Here is a 27,791-nt window from a genome sequence, read left to right as displayed (position 1 = left end):
TGAGATGCTTTACACGAACGTATGTATAGCCTTTGATTCAAGAGAGATATTGAATTATAGTCGAGAGGTAGGTGCATTACCCGCACACATAACAGATGTTTTCGAACGCGTAACTCGTGGGATAGGTTATACGTTCGAACACTTTTCATTGTGTGCACATTTACACATAATTCAGTTGAACATAAAACACAAATGAGGTGCTTCAAGTATTGCCCGAGTTATATGTTCAATTCATGGGTTATGTATTTGACTACTTCTTACGTTACGTATGAAAAACATTTCGCGTATTATGTATAGAGTACCCTGTGTTCAAGTATTTCCTGGATTACGTATTTAAGCACTTCTTGCGTTACATCCTGCATTAAATATTTTTTTAAAGCACCCGTCAAGTTACGTGTTCGAGTACAGTATTTCTTGTGTCGAGTGTTTATGTAAAGCGTATTTTTAAAAAAATCTAGCTTCGTATCCAAATAAATCAATATTTTTAATTAGTTTTGTGTAACTCTTTACAAGGAAAACCCATACGCTGTATTATAAAATAAAATATTAATGACGTATTATGTATCTTAATTGCGAAATATAATACAAACCAGTTTGATTTTCTTTTTAAATAGTCCATTTCGCTATGCTTTTTTTTCTGTTTTAAATTTACTTCTAAACAAGAATTTAATCAACAAAATTGTTATAAATCAATCGAGAAGTATTATAGCCTGATAAAGCATTAAAAAAAAAACAATTGCGCTGATAAAATACTTGGCATGTAACACATTAACACGTGTTATTTACCCATTTTCATTGTTACCTTCTAAACATTCTTTGGACTAAACCTCATATTTACATAATGCTTAAGTAAATATAAAGTGGTCCAAACATCTCTCTATAGTTAAAAAAATATATATATTATTGAGTGGGAAAGTTTGAAAACATTCCAAACAACTACTGGCACACTTCAAGCAGCCATCATTACGGCACATGATAAATAATCGTATGATCCATTGAAAATGTGTTTATTCATTCCAGAAGCAAATTTTTAAAAAAGTAAACAATTTTTCGCTTTATTCTTAGAAAACCTTTGTACGGATTGTTTATCTATTCAAATTTTAAGAGTAATTATTAACGAGAGAAATTGCCATTTGTGAGTCATTGTGACGAATTGCTTGGGAATCCCCTCACGTAATACTTATATTATTCGAATCTCGTGTGGAATGCATTCAGATGAATGTGATCATTTTATTAATTTTATTGTTATTATTATTTTTTTATTAACTTTCACTGGAGCGAAACCTTTCATTTATAACCACAGCCAGTACGTATTTTTTTTTTACCGGTGTCTGCACTTAAGGCAATTAATCTTTCAAACGTTGTTTCGCGTGTTTATTTTATTTTTGTACGAAACTTAAGCGAGTTACAAATTAGAACTGTAAATAATATATTTAATTCTCTATAAATAAAATAACCCGACGTTAACGTGTTTACAGCGTGGAGCTGGTCGCGCTACCTGCTCTACCCGCTCGATAAAATGGGATTACCCTAGCAACGGTTGCGTCGCTAGAGGACTCTTTTATCTGAATTGTCAATTTTGCCAGTAATCGTTCAGTGTCTTCTGCAGATGGATGGCCACAAATAGGTAAAATTTCTTCATATTATTTCAATTGTAATTAAATAGAATTTTTATAAAATAATCCTATCGGTAAATCAATTATGTTTTTAAAATATTCTTCCGTATTGTTACGTTTGTTAATTTCATTCGTGTTGCCAATAAGTAATTATATTAAAATATTATTTGAAAAAAATATAAATTAAGAAAACAGACGGAAAACTTTAATTAAAAATAAAAATGTACACATTAGCGAATATTTTAATTCATTAATCAGTCATTTGAAACGAAATCGCTATTTTAATTATCATTTAAATTAGTTTCTACCGTCTTTAAAATTCCTTTCTACTCGTTTTGCGGATTAAAAAACGAAATAAAATTTTCTAGAAAATAATTTCCGTTTTTGACTTTTATTTTCTTTTCTTTTTTATTTTTCGAATTAAACATAAAGCTAATCCTCCATTTGCCTGGTAATGTGACACTTTTAGGTTGATTAATTACGAAAGTAGGCGATGTAAGTTTTTATAATACATTTCAAACAATAGTTTTGTGTCCTTGTTTGGAAATTAGGTAAATAAAGTTTTATTTGGTTTTAAAAGACGTATTTTATAAACAAGTTTCGAATTTGCAAACGAATGATGTAAAACAGTGCGCCGCTATAGAATTGATTCCGGTTTGTTTATTCAATACAGAGGTCATTGTTATAGTAAAAGTAGGAATAAATTTAAGGAAGTCAGACGTTGCCAGAAAGATCATTCGTCATTCATTCGTTTAAAGCTTAAGAGATTGACAAACGGCCATGCATTTGCAGTAATGGAATTTCCGCTATCAATGAAACTCTGCACCGGTCACGTATAGTGAGTGACCTTCTGTAAGAGAATAACAACTTTGCTTCCACTTTTAAAACTTCTTTATCTAACTTAATAACGTTTACCAGCCGCCGCCAGACGTAAAAAAAAATCGCCGAAACTTGTCTTTTCCGATAATTTTCTCGTAATATTCATTCGAAAAATATTTATAATTTTTTTTTTTTAAATATTTTTCCAAGGAGTGCCAAACGACTATTAAAATCGTCTCTCGCTCTCGTCAAGAACCATTGTTCGTAGTCATTGAAATAAATTAAATAAAATGATGCGTAAAATTTTAATTTTTCGACTTTTTTATTTGATAAAAATCAAAATATTCTGCAAAAGGGGCGATTTATTTTATTAAGACGTAAATTAATCAATGACTTTTCTACTTTTATCGGCGAAAATTTATTTATAATTAAAAAGAAAAGCATTATAATAATTAATTTTACTAGAGAAACGATTAAAATATCTACATTTTGTTTTAAAAAAAACAAAATGGCCACCATTTGAAAATTTTTGCCTCATCGACATCGTTAAAGTAACAAATCCATAATTTGTTAGAAATAAATTGAAAGAAATGAAATTATTAATAGATTGAATGATTTTTTAAAAATAAATCTCTAAGATTACAATGTTTTAACGTCATAAAAAAAAAGTTACGTAAATACAGTATACTGATAAAGATAACATTTGCTTAACAGCGGTTCCTACTCCGCGTTGTTTTCTAAAAGGACGAACTTCTTACGAATTATTATTTTAAAGCTATCAAATATGAATCAGCTTTTAAATGCCGTCTTATTTTGTACGTTAAAATCGTTAATTTTAAACTAGAAATCCTTTATTGATTCGAAAGCGTGACCATTCCTCTCCGCTCGACCATGACATAAAAACTGGGGATTTTGAAATTAGTGGAATGCAAAATTCGTAAAATTGCATAAATATTTATAAAAATAATAAATTAAAACTACATTTTCTAATATTAAAGAGTAAATTTTAAGTTGCCGACGTCATTAAAACGTCATTATCTAACGCAACTTGCTCAAGGTTGTCCGTTGTATGAAGAATTAAAAAGGATATTTTTCTAAAGAAACACTTAAAAACTAATAAATTTGTCTCGATATTATAATAAAGAAAATATATTTTTAACAAGAATATATTATTTAGACAATTCCCCACTTTTCTATACAAAAATAAAATTGTCGCCGTTTATTTCCACGTTTGTCGCCTTTTAAATCACATTTTTAAACATTTAAATTTGTGTTTTTATATTGGATTTTATTCTAGAAAAGCAGGAAATTGTTTTTTTTTATACAGGAAAAATCCGTAAGTATTTTTGAAATTCGAAAAAATGAAAGTAAATTAGGCTAAACACTTGTGCCAAAAAAATTTTACCGCGGGGATCAACACTAAAAAATTCAATAAGAACTGGAAACATTGTTTGTTAGATGTAAAGTAAACAAAAGAAAGTGCTATCCAAACACACGCAACGGTAACATTTTATATTACTTTCATCATATTTCAAGAAATCTTATCTTTATTATTGCAAAACTTTGCTGTGTGATTGTTAAATATTTTATTATTCGATTATTTTTTTAATTAAATAATAATAATTTTAAAATAAATCAATCAAGATTTAATCACTTTTCATTTATAGAAATTACAGTTTAAACTTGAGAAATGTTTCAAAATGGTCTTATCCGTGTCGAAATTTATGACTTTGCAATTTAAAATATTGATTTATTCTTATATAAAACGATTTAAAAATGTTTTTAGCGTAAAATTTATCCACTTTTATTCATTTATTATTAAAATATAATCGAATTTATCACGTAAAATTCGGCGAAATTTATTGCTAGAACCGTCGGTATTTAGACGGCAGTGGAACGTAATTTAATCAATTCAGACATTTAAGTAATCCGATCCCGTATAATCGAATGTCGGAAAAAATAATATATGTGGGGAAAACAATACGCGGATATTGGTTTTTACTGCGAAATATTTCGCATTAAGTAACGATCCCGATTGGATCACGTTCTGTATGTAACTCGATTCGCCATGTTGAAAGTACGTCTACGGTATCCGCCATCTTGCTAATTACAAAAGCTGCTTCAATTTATGATCGTAGCATTAAAAATCAGCGCTAGTGATCGTATTTCTCCGGAATTTTAATGCACAATACAATATTTTCTGTGCAATTACAGTATAAAATAATTTTAAAACCTTTGATTTCTTGTGCCATATACAAAGACTTTGCAAGTTTATAAAAACCCTAAAACTTTTTCCCGGTGAGCAATTATGTTAAATGACTTAAAATCATTAGAAAAGACCTTGTTTAAACAAGTCTTTTCTAATGATTTAAAACATTTATTCATTTTTAACGAAGGATCACGAATGCCACTATCAGAGATTCTTGAATGGAGATCGAGATTGGAAAAGTATAGTTAAAATTAAATAAAATCTAAGAATGAGATGCAATAAGGTAATACTGTAGATGAGTCATTGGAATTTGGCACATACAAGCTATTGAATATCCGCCATTATTCACTCATTTATTTTCTAGGAAGTGCGCTTCATTAAAATAAATTAATAGCCAATATTTGCTTCGGGTAAAGTCCTTCGTTTAACATTAGGACAGATGTTTGTCTTCACGCATTTAAAAGATTATAGAAGTAAACATTTGACTAAGTACTTGTGTTTATTGCGACACTTTAATAGGGTTTCCCCTTTCACATTTTGCTATAAATGATTTCTTTGTACAATTCACTACATCTAGAACAAATTATTTTGTTAAAAAGTTTATTTTATTAGCTAAAATTCTTGATAAAAATTATCTTTATATAGTTTTTAAATGATAAAATATATACTGTAGCACGTACTGCGCTGTATTTAACGGTACTGTTGTATTAAACCCCTTAAAAATCATTTCTTTGTACAATTCACTACATTAAATTGATTTCATTTGCTAAAATCTTGATAATCTCTTACATTTATGTGATATTTAAAGGCAAAATTATCGTGGTATATACTGCATATTGTACTGTATTTAATGGGGATTTTGTACTATATTGTAACATATACATAAATGATCTCTTTGCACAATTCACTTTATCCAAAGCAAATTATTTTGTAGAGAAAATAATATTTTATCTACTCAAATCTTCAAAACTTTTTTATCTTTATAGATTTTTTTATCTATATGATTTTTAGTGGAAAAAATACCTACTGTAATCTGTGCCGTATTGGTAACCTATACTGAATTGCGTTATAGTTAATTGGGATATTGTACTGTACTTTTTAAAAGTGGTTATTTGTACAATTCATTACGTCTAGATGAAATTATTTTGTTAAAAATATATTCTTTATGCTCAAACCCTGATAATTTCTTATCTTTATATGATTTTTAAGGGTTAAAATAGGTACTCCAACCTGTGTATTGCAGTAAAATTAGCTCCAGAATGTTTTTAATAAATACTTTACATTAAACACAAATGAAAACTTTATTTATTTAATGCTCTTCGTTGCTAATTGTAATTTAACGAAAAGTAATTAAAATATTTCTAAACATTTCGTACGGTTTTATCATTAATTTTAATTAAGAAATCAATTCTTATAGATAAACAAGTAAATTAATTTGTGGATTTGAAACTAATAGGGAGTTTTGTTAAATAATTACTTGTTAATCTTATCAACACCAAAATGTCACAATTAATCCTAATGATTTTTAACTAAATTTTATAAAATTTAAAAGTTTATTTACTGTTTCTTAATAGAAAATAAAAGCCAAGAAACATTACATTTAAAAAAAAGTTATTTTAAGTAATTTTTATAAAGCAAAATAAACAAGTTAATTAGGGCGTCATGCTTTTAAATTTGTCATTATTTAGTGCCTTTTATATGTTATAACGTAAGGCCATAAGTTTATGGATTATAAGTAACAAAAATGAACTAAATTTAATAAAAGTCTCCTCAAGCTCTGTTTTTAGATGATGATCTGTCTAGGAGGAGGGAAAAAACCATTTACTTCAGGCTTTACTGTCAAGTATTTATAGTAAATTATCATAGAATGTATTTGTTAAACATGTTTTTAGATAATTAAAAAAAATACAAGGATAACATATTATTCTTTATGCATATCCTCCAGTAATATTCAGGTATGATTGACATAGCACAGCCTAACCCAAATTTCAATGTCCAAATTCTGAAACAAAGTAATTTAAAAGGCAACACGCTGTGTGTTTGTGCTAAATGTGAACAAATTATACCATTAAAGATTTACTTAATTACAAAATTAATGTAATATTTTAATAAAAATTGAAGATTTGTGCTTAAATTCTATTCAAATGTCATAAATTTACATGATTTCAGGTAATGTGTATGTATAGGATGTATCACGTATTCATCAATTGATGCAGGAAGCAGATTTGAATGGCAAATATTTTCAGTAAATTGATTTTAGAGTTGTTAATTAACATTAAGCAATGTCACATTTCATTATCAATTAATTATATCTAATTGAATTGATAATTCTAAATTTCTAGTAGCAAAATATTTAATATTTTTATAGTTGTAAGCAATGTTTTTAATGTTATTTAGCTACTGTGTAAGATAATTCATTTCTTCCTAACAATACCTTCACCCCCGTAAGTTTATCGGATTTTCAATCCTTTTAATAAATTGCTAATGAAAATGATGTTTACTCCGTGTAATTAGCCTAAGGTTAATTTTCAAGCTGTAAATATTAACAAATGTTTTATGTATTTTCTCGACTTTTAACCTTACTAAATGGAAAGATTTTTCCTAGTGTAGTCTGTAAATAGAATGAATGTTGTTAAAAATTTAAATGTCTCGGTAATCTAAAAATAAAATCTTCCAGTCGAAACACGGATCGAAAATTCTTTAAAGTTTTACAAGAGGAAAAAAAAAAGTAGATTTAGTATCTCTCAACCGGTAGATCGCGATCGATTAGATGCGCGTGAAATGTATTATAAATGAAATCATTTACGATAAAGGTTGAGAAGTTAACAAATACGTACTCAAAATCATAAAAATTAATTGAATTTATGCATAAATTTAAGATAGATCTAAGAATAAATCGATTTTGAAATATAATTTACGGATTAAGACCGTAAATTATGCTTAAAAATAGCTTAAAGACTACGCGGATTATGTAGGTTAATAAACCGCTAATAAGGATCCAAATCGTAAAATTTAACCGGATATGGACCTAAATTTAGCTAATAAAAACATTGCTTAATCAATTAGAAAATTGATAAATAGTTAATGCTACTTTACTCGTTGAGAAAATGGTAAAAGCTCTTGATATAATTGAATAAAACCATTAAAAATTGAAGCATTGCGGATGAAAAAAAAGGAAAAAATCAGGTAGAGTTATTGCTGGTTATCCGTGGTATACCACAAATAAAGTTGTTTATATCTTTTGGATATACCTGAATTAGTTATCAAGTTAGAAGTCAGACATAAACAAGTCACGAGTTCGTTGATCTGAACGAATAACAAGACTCGGCTTAGTTAAACCCCATGACCAGAAATTTTCATCTGTGTTACGCTTATTTTAACATTTTATTCGGCATTAAGTTAAATCGGATGGTGGTCGTTAACAGTAAGGATAAACGTTTTGTTTATAATTAACTTCCTTACTGGATTCAAATTAATCTGAATATTAAGCGTAGGCCCTCTTCGGTGACTTTTCGGGGCCCTCCACATAATTTTACACGTAATCATAAACTAATTGTAGCTATAGAATTATTTATAAATTACGAGACAATTACGACGATAAAATTGATTTATTTTTCCAATTTCGGGCCCCCTAGGCGTGTGCCTCACGTGCCTAGTGGGCAATCCGGCACCGGTCCTATTAATAGGGAGCCAGCGGAATCATTTACCAGGGCCTCAAAACATTTGTCACAAAGTAACAATTCCGTTGCATTTCGGGTGTATTAAAAAATGCCTCTATTAATTTATTTTTTCATATACCGGGACCTTTTCCCATCTCCGAGAGGCCCCATTACGGTACGTATAAATGAATATAGTCCTATTTAAATAATTTTTGAGTATTTTTAACTCCTTCTCGCGTAAAACATCCCAAATTCCCTCGTTTTATTATCATTACTCGCGGGGAGGAAGAATAAAACTTTCGCTGTATGGTTACGTAAACAAGATGAATTATTGACGTCATCGATTTTTGTCACGTGACAACCGCCCGGTTTTATCTTGAGAAACTATACAGATGATTCAAAACACCATTAAAAAATAAATCCCCCTTATCTTAACAAGAAAGCATGTAAATTGCTCCTTATATATATATATATATACTGTATATATATAAATGCATTACGCCATTTTGTTATTGTGTTTATTCTGGTTAGCTGTTTGATATTTAGCTCGGCTTCTTAATAAGGAAATGTTGCCGGTACACGTTTCATATTTTTGTAATTCAAACACCAGATTTTTATCTTCTTCGTTTCAAAATAAATAAGTGAACCGGATGAAAACAAGAACTGGAAACTGCTCCAAAATTTACAGAAATTCTAACGAGGGTTACAAATATATATACATATAAATGCCACGTTTCCATTAAAAGAAAATTAACATGACGTCACGATATTACTTCCTCCTTTACGGCATCTGTTTTCCACATCTACGCAATAACAATTTTGAAATACCGGTACTGTACGTTTTAGTGTACGCTTTTTTATTTTCTGTGTATGTACTGAACATTGTGCATATTCCTTATCCATTACTCATTTCGTGCCTTTTTTTTTGTACCTATTTTTACACCCAATCCACTTTGTACCCCTTTTTTGTGTACATTTTTGTACGCACCGTGCACATTTCTTATCCATTAGCTATTTTGTACCCGTTTCTCAGCATTGTTTTGTCCGACTAAAAACAAATGCCACCATAATTATCGTGTTTAAAGATGCGCACGAATTGTTTTCACGTGGATAACCTGTAAACAACTCGTGCTATTGATAATGGAAGAAGAATAAAAAGAAAATAATAGAAAAAAAGCATGCAGATAAATCAAAATTGTTATCCGGTCGAGCTGTGTAAAATCGATGTTTAGAGGGGACACACCTACTCTCCTGTACTTACCTATGTCGTAGGAATGGAGTAGATCCACATCCGGGTCTCGTTGTGTGTCGCCTCTTGTGTTGTTGACGTTGTTTACTTGTTAAAGTTGTGACAGGTCGTCCGCTTGACGTGTTATTGTCATGGATCTTTAAAAAAATAACGTTGCATATCGGGGTAAGTCAATTTCAATACATAATAAACCAATTACGTATCGATCTCGTGTTACGCAAATATGTCATCCTGTGTTTAGCATTTTATGCACTTTATTAACTCATGTTTTTTTTTTTTTTTAAGTGTGACGTCTCGTTTGGTGTTGCAAATCGAATTTTTTGCCGTTGCACCGAGCATAAAACAGGGGTTTATTTTATATAATATCTAAGAATTGGGTCATTTCTGTAGCTCGCAAACAGCAAAAAACACTACCTTTTTATTATTATTATTGCACAATTATGTCACCAACTTAAAAGTATATTTTTAAAAAAATCGATAAATAATAAGTTATAAAAATACGGGAGGGAATTTTTTCTCACGTGTTTATTAATATATTTATTTTCTTCGAAAATGAAGGGGGAAATCAATACAAGTGTTGTTTTGTTGCGTGGTTTCTCGATTTTTACATTCGTGTGTGTCTTTATAAATTTAGATTATTTGACATTTCCGCCTTGACGTGTCGAAATTTAACGAAGTAGGAATGGATTTCGTGATATTTTTGTTATGTTAACCAGTCGAAACCTTATCGATCGCCCTTCGTTTGATGATGATAAATGAGTAGAAATATCATAAATTCTTAAGAGGACGATTGTATTTTGGTAAGTGCGCTTGTAATTTATTCATAAAAATCCACCGCATAATTTCGAGGAAGAGGATATTTCGAAGAATTATTCTTTTTTTGAACTGTTAGAAGGCATTCCTTATAACTGGCAAGAGGCCAAACAGTGTCAGGTGCAACGATTGGGTCGTATCCAAGCTAAGCATGGCTGCTTTCGAGTGTCTACGTATGTCTAACCGCAACAAAAGTTTCGTGTCCCCGAGATGATGACGATGATGGTTTTTAATTTCTTAAGAAAGGAATACTGTGGTTATTCATCGAAGACCTTCGCGTTTGAAGATGGGACGATCGGTATCCGTTTCGGAATGTAAACGATAAGAGTTGAAGAGCCTCGGTACAGCGCAATTGTCAAAATTTCGACCGATAAATTCTTAAGATAATGACTTCTTAGCTTTCGATTTTTGGATTGGTGCCATTATTCGTAGTTTATTCTTGAAGTTAGCAACTTTTTAACACGCTTTTTATTAGTCGTGTTTTAGTTATAACGTTACCGGGAAAGTGTCCTTGTTTTCTGGATTAGTCGTAGGATGAGGGTCTCGAGAATTTGACCTCCTTCTAAAGCAAAACCTATAATTAAAGAGGTGGAATCGAGTAACTCGTTTGGAAGGTAGAAAATTCCATTTTTCTATTGATTAATACGAGTTGTTTGTGTTAGAAAAATGCATTTGGATGGTAACTAAAACAAAACCCCAAGTCGGAAAATAATTTTTTTTTTTTTTTGTTTTTTTCATATTTATTTCATCATCTGACATTAAGTGTTTTTCCTTCTTGAACAAAGGCCAAATCTATTATCCTACTTTGACCTGGAAAAAAATAGGAAAGATAGGCTCAACGAATTTATTTATGCTATAAATTCTATAATTTTGCAAAAGTTGGCATCGAAATTGATGATGATTTACATATTTACTTCATTAGCTATATATAAATCCTGCAAATTACTTGTTTACTTTCCGAGTGAATCCTTAAAATGGAATTAATATTTCTAAAATGACTCCATTTTGACATGTGATAGGGATTATAAACGTGATTAATTCTAGTTTTCGCAACGTAACGATGAAAATAATTAAGTTTACGCGATAAGCTCGCGTATACTTATGCTAAAAACAGTTGACTTATATTTGTATTATGTAAATTGTGCCTTATGAGAATAAAATTTCTAAATATTAAGTTATTTATGTTTAATTAAATGTGTTAAATCGGCGAATTCTCTTTTAGAAAAGTGAAAAGTTCCCAAGAAAATATGATCATCGAAACGTTTTTTTAACGTTTGTGACATTTTTTAATAATAATTTACGATATTTTTAAAAGAAATTAGCGAGGTTGAGGCCGAAGTTTTAAACGCGAAAACGTGTACGTCGGACGTATGACGATGGTGTTTGGAAAGTCAGTGGAATCATGCTCGACGTTCCAAACGCCATTGTCAAACTTCTAGGCTTACAGGAAAGCGGCGCCGAACGTCCGACGTACACATTTTCGCGTTTAAAACTTCGGCCTCAACCTCACTATTCTTAAATAAATAATCCAGTATTTGTTACTTAACTGAAACTACGATTTCGTAAAGATTTTACTAAACTTTTCCGATTATTTTATCATGATTTCCTTGAAAATGTATAATAATTATAATTTTTAAATATTTATAAGCCTGTATTTTTATTTTCTATTCCTCGATCGGCCCCGTAAATTCTAGTTTAAGGGTAACATCCAGACACACTGTCGAATCGTATCTAATCTGGAAATTAGACCTAGTCCTACTTTTGCAATGTGATAAATAGGCAAAAAAAAAAAAACGCTACAGAAGTAAACAGATTTATTTTGTTTACTTTATTATTAAATCAAGAATATTTTATTGTATTATTTATGGATTTATTCATCTCTTCCAGCATTTAGTCGCTGGCATGAGAGATTATGCGGTGGTAAATTAAAATAAAAATCGATTTTATCCGCATTGAAATACAATTTTAACCCATTAAAATTAATTTATCTCGCTTTATACCATTAATAGGGTATTTATAAGAGGAAGGTGTTACAATTTGATAAAACCGTAGGCAATATACACGAATCTAATAGCCATTAGCGAGTACGAAATTAATTTATGGTGCAAATTTTTGTGGTATTGATCGTCACGACGGCATCATGTTGCAACCAAATACTTTAATTTATTAGTAGACCTATTAATAGAATAATATGATAACAGGTTTTGCACTTAGATTGCTTAACTTATTTTTAATTTCTTCTTTTTCTCCTATGATTTTTTGCATTCGGATGCAAAATTGTGAAAGAATTTAGAGAATTATGTAAAGATTTTGTTGAATATCAAAATGATGACTAAAATTCGTTTAAAATGTTGAAGTTTTCGACTCGAAACTCCAGCTTACCTAATGATAAACTATACACTTTCAGTTGCTTCAGTTGTTAAACATAAGTTTCCTGCTGTTTTAAAATACAATAACCACAAAGTCTCTATGCATTAGATAGTATCTCGTTTCTCTCGGTTGATAAAAAGTGCTGTGAATAACGTTTTCAATGCCGTATATCTTAAGAAAAAGAGAATTTTTCAACTTCCTTCACAACTGTCCAAGGACTATTTTAATGATTTTCAATTGTCAGTATGGAATATAATGTTTAGAACACTTTAAAAAATTTAAATTTGTTCAGATAAAAGAAGGCAGCTTACAGTATCCACAGGAGGTTTTGTCTAAGATATTTATCTCTAAAGATCCATAATGCGAAAAGAAAAGGGGATCTGAAAACTTTCATCTTCCTACGGAGGTGTCTTCAGAAGAACAAAACTATAATGTAGATGTAACGGTTCTTTCCAAGAAAAAAGAATTAAGCTCCCGTGGAAATTTCGTGAGAGAAAAGCGTAAAAATTAAGGTTAATGTTACCCTAGGTATACAAAATGGCGGCTCGTCTCCGATTCCAGCAATCAGAAGACGGGGAACAGTGGGGATGCACGTTCTAACCTATTCTAATAAATTACCACAATTATTAGCAACCAAATTATCAGAATAGGTTAGGTTAGAACGTGCATCCCCTACTGTTCCCCGTCTTCTGATTGCTGGAATCGGAGACGAGCCGCCATTTTGTATACCTAGGGTAACATTAACCGGCGTTTCTATTTGAAAGTTAAGATATTTTTGTAAAGGAAACTTTGTTATGTACTTAATAACTCGAACCTAACAGGAAAACGATGCGCTTATTATTTAAATAATATATATATTTTCTTTTAAATTTGTATTTTCCTTTCTTGTTAAACTATAAAAAGCCAACCAATTACCTGTTCTCAATTTAACTTCACATCGCGTTTATACATAGTTGAATAGGTTATTAAAGAAAGGAAGTTTGTTGCAAAATGCATTCATTGTACTTATATCAGATGTATTATAAACAAGTTTGAATTATATATATATATATATATATATATATTTATTTATTTATTTATTTTTATTCTTAGCCAAATTAACACACTGGACTACATTCACATTTTTGAGACTACTTTTTTGCTAATTGAAATATCCTAATTACTAAAGAATGGCCAAAAATATGGCGTATTGTCTTAACTTTTTATATTTTAACCAAACAGGTTACAAATTAATTTCATTTTATCGTAAAAAAAAGGATCACTCTTACGCCATTACTCGGCAAAGGGGAGTGGAAGCGGATCCGTAATCTAATGACAAAAAAGGGTCGTAAAATTAATTAAATTTTAAATATTATTATTATTATAATCAGTTAAAGAGCTTAAATTTATGCGTAAATTAACCTTACGTCATTTTCGAGTTAAGGCGTGTAAACGTTAACGAAACAGAAAGCGAATGTGCGAGTGTTTGGCGCATGTGCCGGTGTGACGAAATCGAAGGTGGGAGTGAATTGATGTGGCGCGCGCGAATTGATCATCCCTGTGTTAAATAATCAGTTTCTTATCTTTGGTTTTCAGTCGGGAAGTGACACGAAAAAGCCAAGTGAAAAGCCATGAGCTGTTTACAGTTACCTCAGAGTATTCTCGGTACAACGTAAGTACTTTTTCTTTGTTTAGTGACTCATCTTTTTCCATTTTTAAAGCTGCAACAACTCATTGACAGAGTTCCATATTTCACACTCTGAATAAAAGGAAAATTTTGTGTAATTTTTCCACTTTTAAAAAGTTGTTTTAAAAGATTTTCTAAATCTTTTGTTTAAAAATGATTTAAAATTTATATAAATAAATAAATTATTGTCGAATTCTATACTTAAAAAGTACAAATATTGTACTATGCTGCTTGAATGTTTTTGTTTGCTGCTGTTAAAATTTATCTTATGTTTGCTAGGCCAGAGCAAAAGTCCTAGTTCGGAAGAAGATTTCAAATATTAAATTAAATGGTAGAAGTGTATCGATTTTGTACGGTATCTTTGGGAACGTCGCGGACCGACGACCGAGTAACCGAGCTCTACGGATATTTAAATGTCTTCGAGTTAAAAATAAGTGGTGCGAGTACTTAGATAATTGCTTAGTTTTGCTATTGGTAGGACGCCGTTTTGTCGGATTCGGTATTCGAAAAATTAATTCGTTACGGCCCGAGAAATTTGAAACTTCCTCCTACGTAACTGCTTAAATGGAAAGTAGACTAATTCGAGTTTGGGTTTTTAAGTAATTCTCTTTTGAGATTTTTCCGACTTTGCGATCCAACTCCGTCGTCCTTTCGTCGCCTTATCCGGCGGAGTTTATCCGCCTCGTCCGAGATTATACATTTGTATGAATTTATAAATTTACCGAGATTTTTAAGCTTACGGTAACAGATCAATTGATAGTACTTAAGTAGCATCTAATAATATAATAGTTTTAGATTATCCTACGATAAGGAGATAATTAATTTTGTATGATGTAAATTAAGTATGATTAAGAGATGGTTATCCTCTCTTTTTTAATAATAGGCATTCTCTTTGAATTTGGCTCAAAATAAAATAATAAACACTTCTTCCGGAAGTCATATTTTAAGTTTTAAATAATAACAATAGGTCTTTAAGTTAAAAAAAAAGAATTAGACCTTCTTAATAGTACATTCTTAAGACAGGCCTCTAGCAAGTACAGTACATTCTTTAGGTAGATTTTAAGGTGGTATATTCTTCGGGCAACCTTGAAGGCAACGCATTTTTCTTTCTGTAGATGTTGATAATAAAAATAAATTTGTTATAAGTATAATCGTCAGATCTTTTGAAACTGCTTTAATTTTTAATGTGTTTACATCAAAATCTTGTGAAATATTTAAAATGTGAGATTGAACTCTAGCTATTTGAAATTTATATTAAACAAAATGTCATAGTTGACGATATTGTAAAAATAGATGTAGATTGGTTCCATATTTGTCATTTATAGATGTCGAATAACAAATTGATGATATGAGCAATTTAAAAAAAGTTTTTTTTAAAGTTAAGATTTTTATGTAGTTTTAATTGCTGCCATATGCTGTCACATACAGCTGAATATTTGCCTACTGATGTTAGCCATATTTACACAGCTGTTGCAGAAAAAAATCATGTTTTAGTATTAATAAAATTTGAATCGGTCTCTCAGTTTATCGGAAGACGAAAATGATTTTTGATAAATCGAGATCCGTTTAAATTCTCGCAATCCGTTCAAGGTACGTCGGTATAATTTTAAATATGAATGATGTACTTCTTTGTTGAATGATATATATTTAAATTAGTTTGATAAGCAATGCAATAGACACAAGTTTTCTCCATTTGATTTTAATGAAATGAAGAATAAAAAGGATAATAATGATTCAAATATAATTTCTAAAATTATTTTCAAATTGCTGCTAAAAGTAACCAAGGCCAAGATTAATGAAAAACAAATTAGGAAGAAAAATGTTACTAATGATGTGTTGGTATATCAAGATTTTTCAAACTTTTTGCTTGATACTTTCAGTAATTTTTTAAGTTGTTTTAAATATGATGAATGTGCAGAGAAACTTGGAAGTTATCCCAATATTTTTTAATACTGGATCTATTTATAAAAATATTTTAATAACCGACGACGATAATTTACGAATCGTAGCGGTTACGTATAACTATATTAGATCGTAAAATGGTCGTCGAAAGTAATTAATTTTACTTACATAAATGGAACTCCACTTTATCCTATTTAAAAATATAGTTGTGGAAGAAGTAATTAGTTCAGATATAAAATTTAATGTGCAATTTCTTTTCTATATTGCTTTCTTCAATAAAATAATTAATAACTCTAAATATAAATTTGTAATAAATAAATACTAGGAATAATTTTCAATGATTAAATATGTATTATTCAGTAGGTTGGATTCTTTAGCTTCCATTCCAACTGGTATTATTTGTTGTCATTTTTAAAATTTATTTAGAAAAGTAATTAAATGTTCTTACAGTTTAAAAATCAAATATATTTTAAGCTTTCTATAAAATTATATCTTTATTTATATTCAATTCAGTTTAAAATGATTGTGGTTCAGTCATATAACAAAAATGAAACCAAACAGACTACCAAATATGGCAATACAGAGTAGAATAAAAGAAGAGAGAGGACTTGGTTGGACACTACATAAATTACTTTCAGAATTCCAGACATTTTGAGAAACTTTTACAAATACAACCAATAGAACACACTAACGGATCATTTGTATCGAGAGGATTCAAACTACGACGGGCAAATGAGAAAGCAAAGATAAAATCATATCTAGAAATTATTATAAAGAATACACTAGGTATTATATATATGTAATATAAACTGTCCAGTTCCATAACTAAGCAGTTATTGTTTTAATAAATATTTTAAATTTTCATGATGCTGTTTTGAAACATTTAAGCTTTCGTAGACAGTACTTGAGCTAAATTGGTTTTATTTGACTTATAAAACTAACAATTTCGTAAGTTGGCAATATTTATAAAAATTTTAAGAATTGTCAAAATGAATTGAATAATAATGTCTGAATATCTGCCGCCTTTGTCGTTCGGTGAGGTATAAGTAACCGGTAGGAAGATTAATGTGAAACAAATTAGGAAGTAAAATGATATTAATGCCACGTGGCAGTCGGTTCAGGTTTTTTACAATCGTACTTTTTGCATAAATGAATTTACTTAGGATTTAAAAACGCATACACACAACATATGTTAAATAATCGATTAATACTTTATCACATAATTTGAATTAAAAATTGGACAAAGTATAATGTAACGAGACTACATTTATCAAAGCAGATGACTCGACGTCTGCTTTAAAAATTGACAATAATAAAGTGTCGGGAATAGCAGAAGCGACGATATGATTTCATATAATTACTGTATATTAATTTTTCATCTGTAGTTCTTCATAAAACTTAGATATTGCAATCACACTTTTGTAAAAATGTAATGCTTTGTTTTTATATTGGTGACATTAAACCATACAGAACAAAAAAAAACTATTGGTATTCATCCTGAAGAACTCTGCATGTAACTTGTTACTTTTTACATTTTATTTGCATGATCTTCTATACAATTGATAAGAAAATAATGCTGTTTTTCGGGAGTATTTCGTACGGACAAAACTTAATTTTTGCGTGTATATAAATTCTTCTCCGAGAGTGTCGAGAAATATTACACAATAGCACGAGGGAGGAATAAATTAAATGTATCTTTTTAATATCAAAAATCGTATATAGACTTTTTAATCACTTAATTACTATTATGTTTTAATTAACTAATTGATGTAACGACGAACACTCGATGGATATTTTAAGAAGTCAAACAAATCTTCAGTATTAACGATTCGTTTCCCCGCTAAATATCTAAAAGCTGTTTGCTAATTATCTAATTTTCTTTGACCTCTCTACAATTCCACAAGCTTTATACCACGAATTTTACAATTTTTCAAATTAAATGTATTTATATTTATAAATTTAATAATAAACGAGAAGTAGTGAAATTTAATTCGTTTATTATGGCATTAAATACTTTATTTATTAATATTTAAAAAATTACCACGATTTTATTTTTGATTATTATAGTAAAATGAGTACGAAATTTTTTTACTCCCTTTAAAATTTTATTTTTTAATAGAAACAGAAAAATAGTTCTTCTCTTCCTGTTTTGAAGAAAAATATTTCAAAAATAAGTCCTGCAGCTTCTAATTTTAATTTCTGCTTTCAAATAGTTTTTTTTTCTTTGTAAAGTTACTAGAAATTTGTTTAAAATATTTTGTTAAATCGATGAAATTTCATTAATGAGAAGACAAATTATTTTATTTTATAATTCGGCAAAGATGATTTTGATGATTGATAAATATTTGAGTGGTAAAATTTAAAAAATTTTATTATATTATTTTGGTCTGAATAAGCTTAAATCTAGACAATTTAATTTTAAAATTAATTATAACTCTAATAATTAGTTATCAAAGTGGAAGAAAGCAAAAAGACTTTTCTGAGCAAAGTAACTTTCTTTTATTATCAAAATTAAAGTTGTCGTAATCACGAACAGTAAGCTTTTGGCCTGTTTATTCTAAGCTCGAGGTATTTTCGATTTCTTTGCCTACTTTTTGAGACACTTTATGCACCTCTTTCCGTAAAGTGTATATTCAGTTTGGCCAGCAGTTACTTTTCTCTCTCCATTCTAATTAGGTGTTCTTTTTAATTTATCTGATCTAATTTTAGTGTTATTCACTACAATGTCTACTTTTAATATTCTTCTAATATCCAAATTTCATTGCCAATTTAATTTAGCAATGTTTAGCATTGGTCTGTCTCACGTGTTCAAAAATTGAAAGTGGTTCGTGTCATTTGATTACAACCCGGATATCGGGATAGGGTAACAACGCGTTACCATCTCCAAGGGTTTGATAGCCAGATGCTTGAATAAAAGCACGTCCTGTCATTCCGAGGGATCCAAGTTTGAGTTTGGGTCAAATTTTCGAGTGATTTGACTCGGATCTAGCTCGTCGTCATCTCGTTTAGAAATGATCATCATCTAGATGCAATTTAATCTGAGTGCCTATTCTGATAAATAATCAAATGCTATTTCTGATTATGTTTATTTATTGAGTTTATGAAAATAACTTATTTAAACATTGAGATTCTATTTTCAATAGAAAAAAACAAGTTTTATCATATGATATGGTAGCTGTTTATTCAATTTCTATGTATAGCATCTTTTTAATCCAAAAAAAATTTTTCTTGGTAGACGATCTTACGGCTTTCCGGTCAGAAAACTACGGCTTTATTTCAAAAATTGAACTACAAATGCATTTCGGGTCGGTTTAAGTTTCCAACCCTGTTTGGTGCCGTTCAAAAGAATTTATATACAAATTGTAATTAAGGACGTGACATTACTTAAATATCATGTAAAAAGATTTCTACGAAATAATAAAATTTCTACAATTTACGTGATATTTAAATAATGTTGTGTCCTTAATTACAATTTGTGTATAAATTCTTTTGAATGGCACCGAAGAAGGGTCGGAAACTTAAACCGACCCGAAATGCATTTTTAGTTCAATTTTTGAAATAAAGCCGTAGTTTTCTGACCGGAAAGCCGTAAGATCGTCTACCAAGAAAAATCTTTTTGGATTAAAAGGACGTTATACAAAGAAAATGTTTTTATCCTTTTTTAATTCTCTTATTTTCATGTTTTACCATTAATAGTTAAAGGTTTTCAATGATTTTACATCTATAACTATAATTTTAATTTAGTATCAGTAAATTTCGTACATTATTATTTCAAATACTGTTTTTATAGTGATTTATACATAATCTCATTTAAGACACACTATTGTACAATTAAATTTTGAAAACTTCTACAGGTGTACAGAAAGCAAAGATGATATTTCGTATCGATTGCTGCTGGGGACATCGTCCTCGTCGTTGGATACAGACCATAGCTTCTCTCTTTGTGAAGACGACGAATCGAGCAACTCACAAGAGGTAAGAATTACAAATATGTTAGACTACATTTGGTTTATACTACTCGAGCTTTTATATAAATATAGTTTAAAAAGCAAAGCAAATTATGTTGTAAAATAAAAATATATATGCATAGATGAAATGAGATGATTGCTCTAATTCTCCCTCTTTCTTTTGATAGTTAGATGGCTGAATAAAAGCGTGTCCTGTCATTCTGAGGGATCCAAATTTGAATTCTGATCGAATTTGAGCGATTTGGCTCAGATCTGTTCAGCCGTGTCCCTCATCTCTTAACTCGCCTATAGTGGGCTGGCCAAAACCAATAGAGATGTGGAAAAGTCGTCTTAGTAATCCTAGAGCAGAAAGTTTAAAAAAAAAAATTTCCTTTCCTATATTGTTATAAATAATTTTTAGTGTAGTTTTCTTTGTTTCATTATCACTAAATTTTTATCAACCAGAAACTTCAGAAAACTATTTTCCATTCTATGGTATTCTTTATCAGTTTCACTCTTTAGATTATTTTCTTTCTGTTACTATTTTTGTAACAACATTAAATTGTTTTAGAATGTTTGTACATTCTTTGCAACTATTTCTGATGATTAGATGCTTGTAGTGCACAAAAAAGTGCACCGTCGGCTTTTTTCTTCATCCAATTACCTAGTCGAGCAACCGTTTTATAAGTAGAGCGACGTGTTTACAGACTCGTAATGTCTTTACTTTTATTATTTAAACATTGTTGGACTTTCTAAATTTAACAAAATATCTTATTTTCTGAATCATTTTAAGAATGTTTTTATATATTTTTGTATTAACTAATAAAAATTGTATTTATTTTCTTATTCAGGTAACACTGAATTTTTATTTACAAAACGGTAGTTGCCAGAGACTCGTCGTGGAAGAGAATTTAAGGGTTTTAGATATGTGTCACCTTTTATCACTGAAGTTTAATGTTAGCAGATCCCATACATGGTCATTAGTTGAACATATACCAGATTTAGGAATTGGTAAAGTAATAAATTAAATTCTAAAATTATAAAATTTAATCTTTTTTAAAATGCAATGATAGTAATATTATTTATATAGAAAGAAGCTTAGAAGACCATGAAGAAGTTTTAAAAGTTTATATGAGTTGGAGTTATGAAAATAGAACAAATAGTAATAAATTCGTTTTTAAACAAGATTTTCGTAAATACGAATTTTTTAATAGTCCACAAGTAAGTTTCGTTATTTATAAAAGTAAATTTGTGAGAAAGAAGAAAGTAATTTTGGTTAAAAATGAATCGTCCATTTTCATAAGCAGCAATTTTTTCCATTGGATATGGTCGACTTAGAATGTCAAGTAGACTGTCTATCGGAATCAACCGAATTAGCAAAATTAATAACACTACAGGTAATTTCAAAGAAATGGAATATTTTATTTATTTTGTTCTTTAATCTAAATCTTGTTTTATTTTTATACATATTAGAATATGTTAAATTCAGGAGATAAAGTACCAATTGTTCAAAGTCAATTATGGTATCAAGAATCAAGCAAACATTCCTGGAGGAAATTATTCTTCAGAGTTGAAGATGGTACTTTGTATATATCTTCGGCGGAGTCAAAGGTACTTCTGTTCGTTTATTTTGATATCTTTTATTGCTTCAATTTGGAAAATTAATTTTTTTTTTGTTAAGACATCAAATGGTCACATGCCAGATACCAGACAGCTTTGGGCATTTAAAAATATCGAGCAATATGAAATTTATACTTCAACCAAAGACAAGAATAATGGTCAACCTACAAAATATTGTTTTTGTTTAAAGGTAATTATAGAATTTTTGTAAAGATATTTTTATGAAAAAAATTATATCATAATTTTCTTTCAAATGAATTTTTAATTTTGGAATATGATTGTGCATCAAAATATATATATATATATCCATTCTCAAAATATTAATCTACCCAATGGGATTAATGCTTGCAGGTTCCTAGATGCTGCAACAGTAGATCTGAATTTCTCCAGACCATTGTTCTGAAAGTTTTAACCATAAAGTGGCTTGCCTATTTTTTTTTCCATAAACATTAATGGCATCAATTGATAAATATTTTTTTCTTATCAAGCAGTTCTTTATATTTTCTACTTTTTTCACATTGTAGTCAATGACCGTCTACTCCCTTTTTTTCTCTTCACTCTTGACCGGACTAAGAGGACCTTTTTCAGTGGGTCCCTTACAGATTCAGCCAGGCCCACAATGCCAGTGGCCTGATGGTGAGGGATGGGGTTCAACCCTGAAAAATTCCTGGGGTTGTTTGAACCATCTGCAATCAATCGCAGGCTCCTAGAGTGGTAGGCTGCCACCTTAACTGCTTGATCATCTACCTTGATGCAAGATCAGTTATAATGAAATTCGATTACACAATTTCATTAATGATTATTCTGCGATAATTTTTCTTGAGTAATTAACATCATATGCATTTGATGCAAGCACAATAAAATATCTTAACATGCAGAAATAACTATTGTATTTCTGTACATATAAGAGCATGCTCTTACACATCTCAACCTTTCTGCTTGCATGACCCATATAATTGTTTGTAATGGTTCTGTAACCCAAATGTTTATACTATAAAATTTTTTAAAAACCTGAGGGGATACTATAGATTACCACTTATGGAATTTCGGGACTTTGAGTATATTTTTGAACTGAGGGGACCAAGATGAGTTCAACGATACTCTACTTTTGGACCAGAAATGAAAAATAAAGAAGTTATCCACTTTTTCCGGCAATGATTGGGAGTCGCATCGCTCTCTCCACTAAGCCTATTGCGTGTTTAACAGGCAGTCCAGCAAGTCGGCCATATATACCTTCAACAGAGGCAGATGTCGATCCACGAGCACACTGATCATCTGCAGTTGGAGTTAAGTCCTTTTTGGCACACCCTCGTGCTCCTCGACCTCTGGAACTTCGGCTAGTACTACATGCCGCTATCATGGCTTGTCCAACAAACCTAATCTATCCCTCTGGGAGAGGCAGCAGAAAAACCTGAAATGGCGTGGAAGGTACTGTGAAAGGCAAGAAATCGTAAATATTATAACTTTATTTTTGGTCTCCAGTCCAAAAGTAGGGTATCGTTGAACTCGTCTTGGTCCCGAGTTCAAATATATACTCGGTCCCGAAATTCCATATGTGGTAATCTATAGTACAGCCAAACCCAATAAACTGGAGTCACTGTATATTATATAGTATACAAAATGAAATTATGTATTATAACTTCTAGGTGTGAAATGTAACATTACTTTTCTATTAAGAGCAGTTTAGGCTAATTTCAATTTGTAACAAATAGTTTCTTTTCAGTTTTTATTAAATTTTAAAGTTAGCTATTAAAAAATTAAGACTGACAATTGTAAATAAAATCACTGTTTCAAAATTATTCAGGAGTCTATTGTAATATTTTTCAAAGTATAAGGTTTTTTATAACTTAGTGGTGAACCCTTTTTAAAATGTATTTTTCAGATTGTAAGATGAAATTGACAAAATCATTTTGTACACACACACACACACACACTGAAAAAATTCTTTAAAAATTATTTATTGATTTACTTGTGCCAAAGTTTATTCCTTATTTATTTTTTATAATGTAGGTTTATTGTCATACATAACAATAAAAGTTTGAATAAACAAGGAAATATTTTCAAAACCATTGCAACTTTATGATTATGACCTTACATAAAATATTATTTTTATTTTGATGTGTGTATATGAAATTGATTTCTATTTCATATACACACATTCTACAATCTTAATTTTATTACTAAATGACAATAATAATTATAAGATAAATTTAAAAGTTCAGTACTTAAAAGATTTATCTGTTGTTCCTTGTTCTTGGAGAATATTTCAGTAATACGAGTATTACAAGTATTTTCTGCAGAAGGTATCATTTCACGACCCAATATTGGGTCACAACCCATAGTTTGAGAAATGAAGATTGCTTGTTTTTGCAATTTTGAAACCCATATTTTGCTTCATTTACAAAAGAATATCTCAAAGAAACTGACACAGAGCATTCTCTTACACATACTAGCTGATTTTGATGCTGCATTGCTGTGTCAATGTAAATATAATGATAGACTAGCTATTCACTGACATCTCTGTAGTAACCATCATTAAAAATAAAAATCCAAAATAAAAAAATTCTTACAATACTATAATAGTTTTTTAAAAATAGTTTTCTTTAGGTACTTTGCAGATTTTGTCCCATGTTTAAGAGCATGCTCTTATATGTGCAGAAATATAGCATAACTCCAGACTCATATGATATACATAAATGAATATATGAAGCAATGAGGTATCCTATGTCTTTTTGAAATGATGTCAAAAGACATATATTTTGAAAAATACGTCGTATATTACATTCTCTAAGCATTTTACATTTTTCAATGTCAAATAATAATTAATATTTAATTACTTTGCATCAATTTTCATAGTTTAATTTATTATTTTGTAGCCAACTAGTAGTAGCAAGAAAGAAGGAGCAATGATCATCAGATTTTGCAGTGAAAATGAACAGGAAAGGCAATGCTGGCTCATTGCTCTACGTCTAGCAAAAGTTAGAATGATTAAGCATTACATTAAAAATTATTTTAAATATTTTTATCTTATAATAAAGTAATGTTTTCAGTATGGGAAGAAATTGAGAGAGAATTATAAAGAAATAAAGACAAGACTATCTGAGAATATTTGGAATTCAACAAAACCTGGGAGTGGTGTAATGCTATCTGTAAGTAAATACTGTAACACATTATAAATACTAAATAGTTACTATAGTATAGTATTTTTTAGTACTTAATATTATATAATTACAATTTATAACAATCTTCCATCATCATTATGATCCTCCTGTTGGTTGCCCTATCTCTCGCTTCATCCACCTTCAGTTTTCCTTCTTCAATATCGTCTGTCGTCTATTTTGGTTTTTCTTTTTCGCATTCACAAACTGCATTCTCACAAACCTCCTATCCATATATATTTCTTCTTTTTGTACTGTAACAATGATTGATTGAATATTTATAACTTAGCTTATTATTTTAATTTTCAGGATTACATACCTATGCAATCTAGAGTTGCTATGGATTTCACAGGAAATTATGGAAGAGTTATAGATGATCCAAAAGAAGCAGAAGCTATAGCAGCTGCAGAAGGACATACTTGGAAGGTAAGTAATTATTAGAGTTTATTTTTGAATATATTTTATTCTCGGTCAACTAATAGAGATTTAAATTGCTGTAGCGTCGTCTACCGTGCTGTCGAGCGCAATACGTTCCACAACAGTCCTCGAATAAAAGTCCCACTTCGAGACCATTTCCTGAATTTGGATTCCATAACACTCAACCGTGGTTCTATAGTGGTATGTCACGTGACGAAGCGACTCAGTTACTGACAAAATATGGTACTGTTGATGGGTAAGCATAATTAAATTTCGAGTTAAAATACACATTAGCGTATTAGAAAATAAATGCCGTAAATAACTCAAATATTTGATTTTTAGAGTTTTCTTAGTTAGAGAAAGCAGGAGGAATCCAGGAAGTTATGTACTCTCTTACATTTATAAGTGTAAGGTTCATCATTGCCAGGTTATACCTGTAAGTAATTATATTATACTACTATTTTCATGCTCGTATTATAATAAATGTTAAATTTACTTATACTAAAACTTCAACACAGGTGGAAGAAAAGGAACAATTATGTTATTCTTTAGATAACGGAAGGACAAAGTTTTATGATCTTTTACAATTGGTCGAATTCTACCAACTAAATTTAGGTTGTTTACCCACCAAGTTGACTCATTTCTTAGTACATCGGCCACAACAGAGCGAATAATATAAATGATGAACAGAGGTCATTCCCCATTGACTGTGATAATTGCATGTATTTGTCTTTGAAGCATTTATAGCAGTTTTATAGAATTGGATTTGGAGAGGAACATATCAAACTAAAATAAGAAAGCAATAAAAAACAGAAATTTAAAGCTTTTTTTTGTCACAGCTAGTGAACAATTATTGGTCATGCAATTTGATGCTGAAGAACTTAAGGCCAAGTTGAGTATTTTTGCTAGTTAAACCACAGGCATCGTTACAAGTTTGCAATGTAGGTCAAAAAAAGTATTTAAATAAGTATACGTAAATTGTATGTGTGTGTAAAGTTTTAAACAGTTTTTTTGTATTTGTCTTGTCCGTACGAGCGTAAATGTCCTGTTGTAAATTAATAGCCACTACATTTTCAATTTCTATGCACCTGTTTATGCAAGAAAGATGCTAGCAAAACTAATTTTGACAATTAGATTAGCTTGCGTTAGTACATAAAAACTTGCAAATGATTTTAAAAATGTCACAGGAAAACTTTTTAAATATCCAGCAAAGATTTTTGCATAAAAAAACAATAAACAATGAGTCTGATCAAAATGCAGATCATAAGGAAAATAAACATGAGGCAGACTATTTTGGTATGCAAAAATCTTAAAATTTATTAATTACAGACTCATTTGCTATAATGTATTTTCACAGTTTAAAAAATTCAACAGGATCTGAGCAATATATCAATTTATATTTGTCTACACGGAAAAAATTTTGTTATCGCAGTTACCTAGAAAGGAATGTTGATATTTCCATAAACTAATTACAAAGTATCGTGCACATTTTTAATAAATTTTGTCAGAAAATTAATTAGGAAGTGCCGATACGAATCGGGCATTATCACGTTTAACATGTACAGATTTGTTAGAAAATACGTACGTTTTTTGGTTGTTATAAAGCAAGATCTGATCAAAATACGTTGAATGAATTTTTGTAATGTGTTAATGTTTAGAGTAAATTGTGTTGTAGCTGTTATATATGAAATTTATTGTAATATAAGAGTTTAGTGTTGGTGCAAAATACAGTAGTTTACGTGGCATGCCGATTAAATTGCACCATCTTTCCCATTCATATTTTCAATTGTAGTTAACCATAGTTTTAAACATTCATCATACCGTAGATGCCACTTTATCCACATGCCACCATTAATAGAATTAGTCCCGTACGGGCAATTCCTTTATTCTCTAACATAGAAACTATACGTATCGAGTATTTTACCGTTCGTTTATACGAATTAATTTATTTCTTATTTCACATGTATAACTTGTATCTCACGAATTAATTTATATAATTTATCATTATTTTAGATTATTATTATATATATATATTGTATCAATATTATATATTATGTAAGTGAATTGGGAACACGAAAAGCAATTAGAAAAAAAGCTATGCAATAAAGAATAAATTCTGTTTCGTACGTTGTGTTGCCGACTTATTCCTGCTGTAATTTTTTTTCTGTCATAATGTATCCTGTAAGTCCAAAGAACTCGAATGCAGATTTCAGCCAATACTCTAGTGTTTTCTTGAGCTGCATTCAGTTGTTTTTAAACAGGCCATGGTATTATAGCTAAAATAAACTTATACCCATTAATATGAATTATTAAAATAAATTTGCAAATATGTTTAACAATACCAAA

At 29.8% G+C, this 27,791-nt stretch overlaps 1 protein-coding gene across 2 annotated transcripts; it reads left to right on the top strand.

Moving 5' to 3' along the window:
- Positions 1-1,505: 1,505 nt before the first annotated feature.
- LOC136974415 (growth factor receptor-bound protein 14-like) lies at positions 1,506-27,791 on the top strand. Of its 2 annotated transcripts, none has more exons than XM_067269283.1 (14): positions 1,506-1,627; positions 14,311-14,386; positions 20,158-20,278; positions 21,102-21,261; positions 21,341-21,471; positions 21,558-21,647; positions 21,724-21,861; positions 21,932-22,060; positions 24,747-24,848; positions 24,921-25,019; positions 25,338-25,454; positions 25,529-25,701; positions 25,788-25,881; positions 25,964-27,791. In XM_067269283.1, the coding sequence occupies exons 2-14, from the start codon at positions 14,346-14,348 to the stop codon at positions 26,117-26,119; spliced, it is 1,551 nt and encodes a 516-aa protein (XP_067125384.1). In that variant the 5' UTR covers positions 1,506-1,627; positions 14,311-14,345; the 3' UTR covers positions 26,120-27,791. The 2 variants fall into 2 exon arrangements, with proteins under 2 accessions (XP_067125384.1, XP_067125385.1); XM_067269284.1 differs by lacking the exon at positions 1,506-1,627 and adding an exon at positions 9,344-9,717.

The sequence above is a fragment of the Centruroides vittatus genome, unplaced genomic scaffold (assembly GCF_030686945.1).
Source record: "Centruroides vittatus isolate TY-2023 unplaced genomic scaffold, ASM3068694v2 contig_349, whole genome shotgun sequence".
NCBI lineage: Eukaryota > Metazoa > Arthropoda > Arachnida > Scorpiones > Buthidae > Centruroides > Centruroides vittatus.
This window is presented reverse-complemented; position numbering and strand designations above follow the sequence as displayed.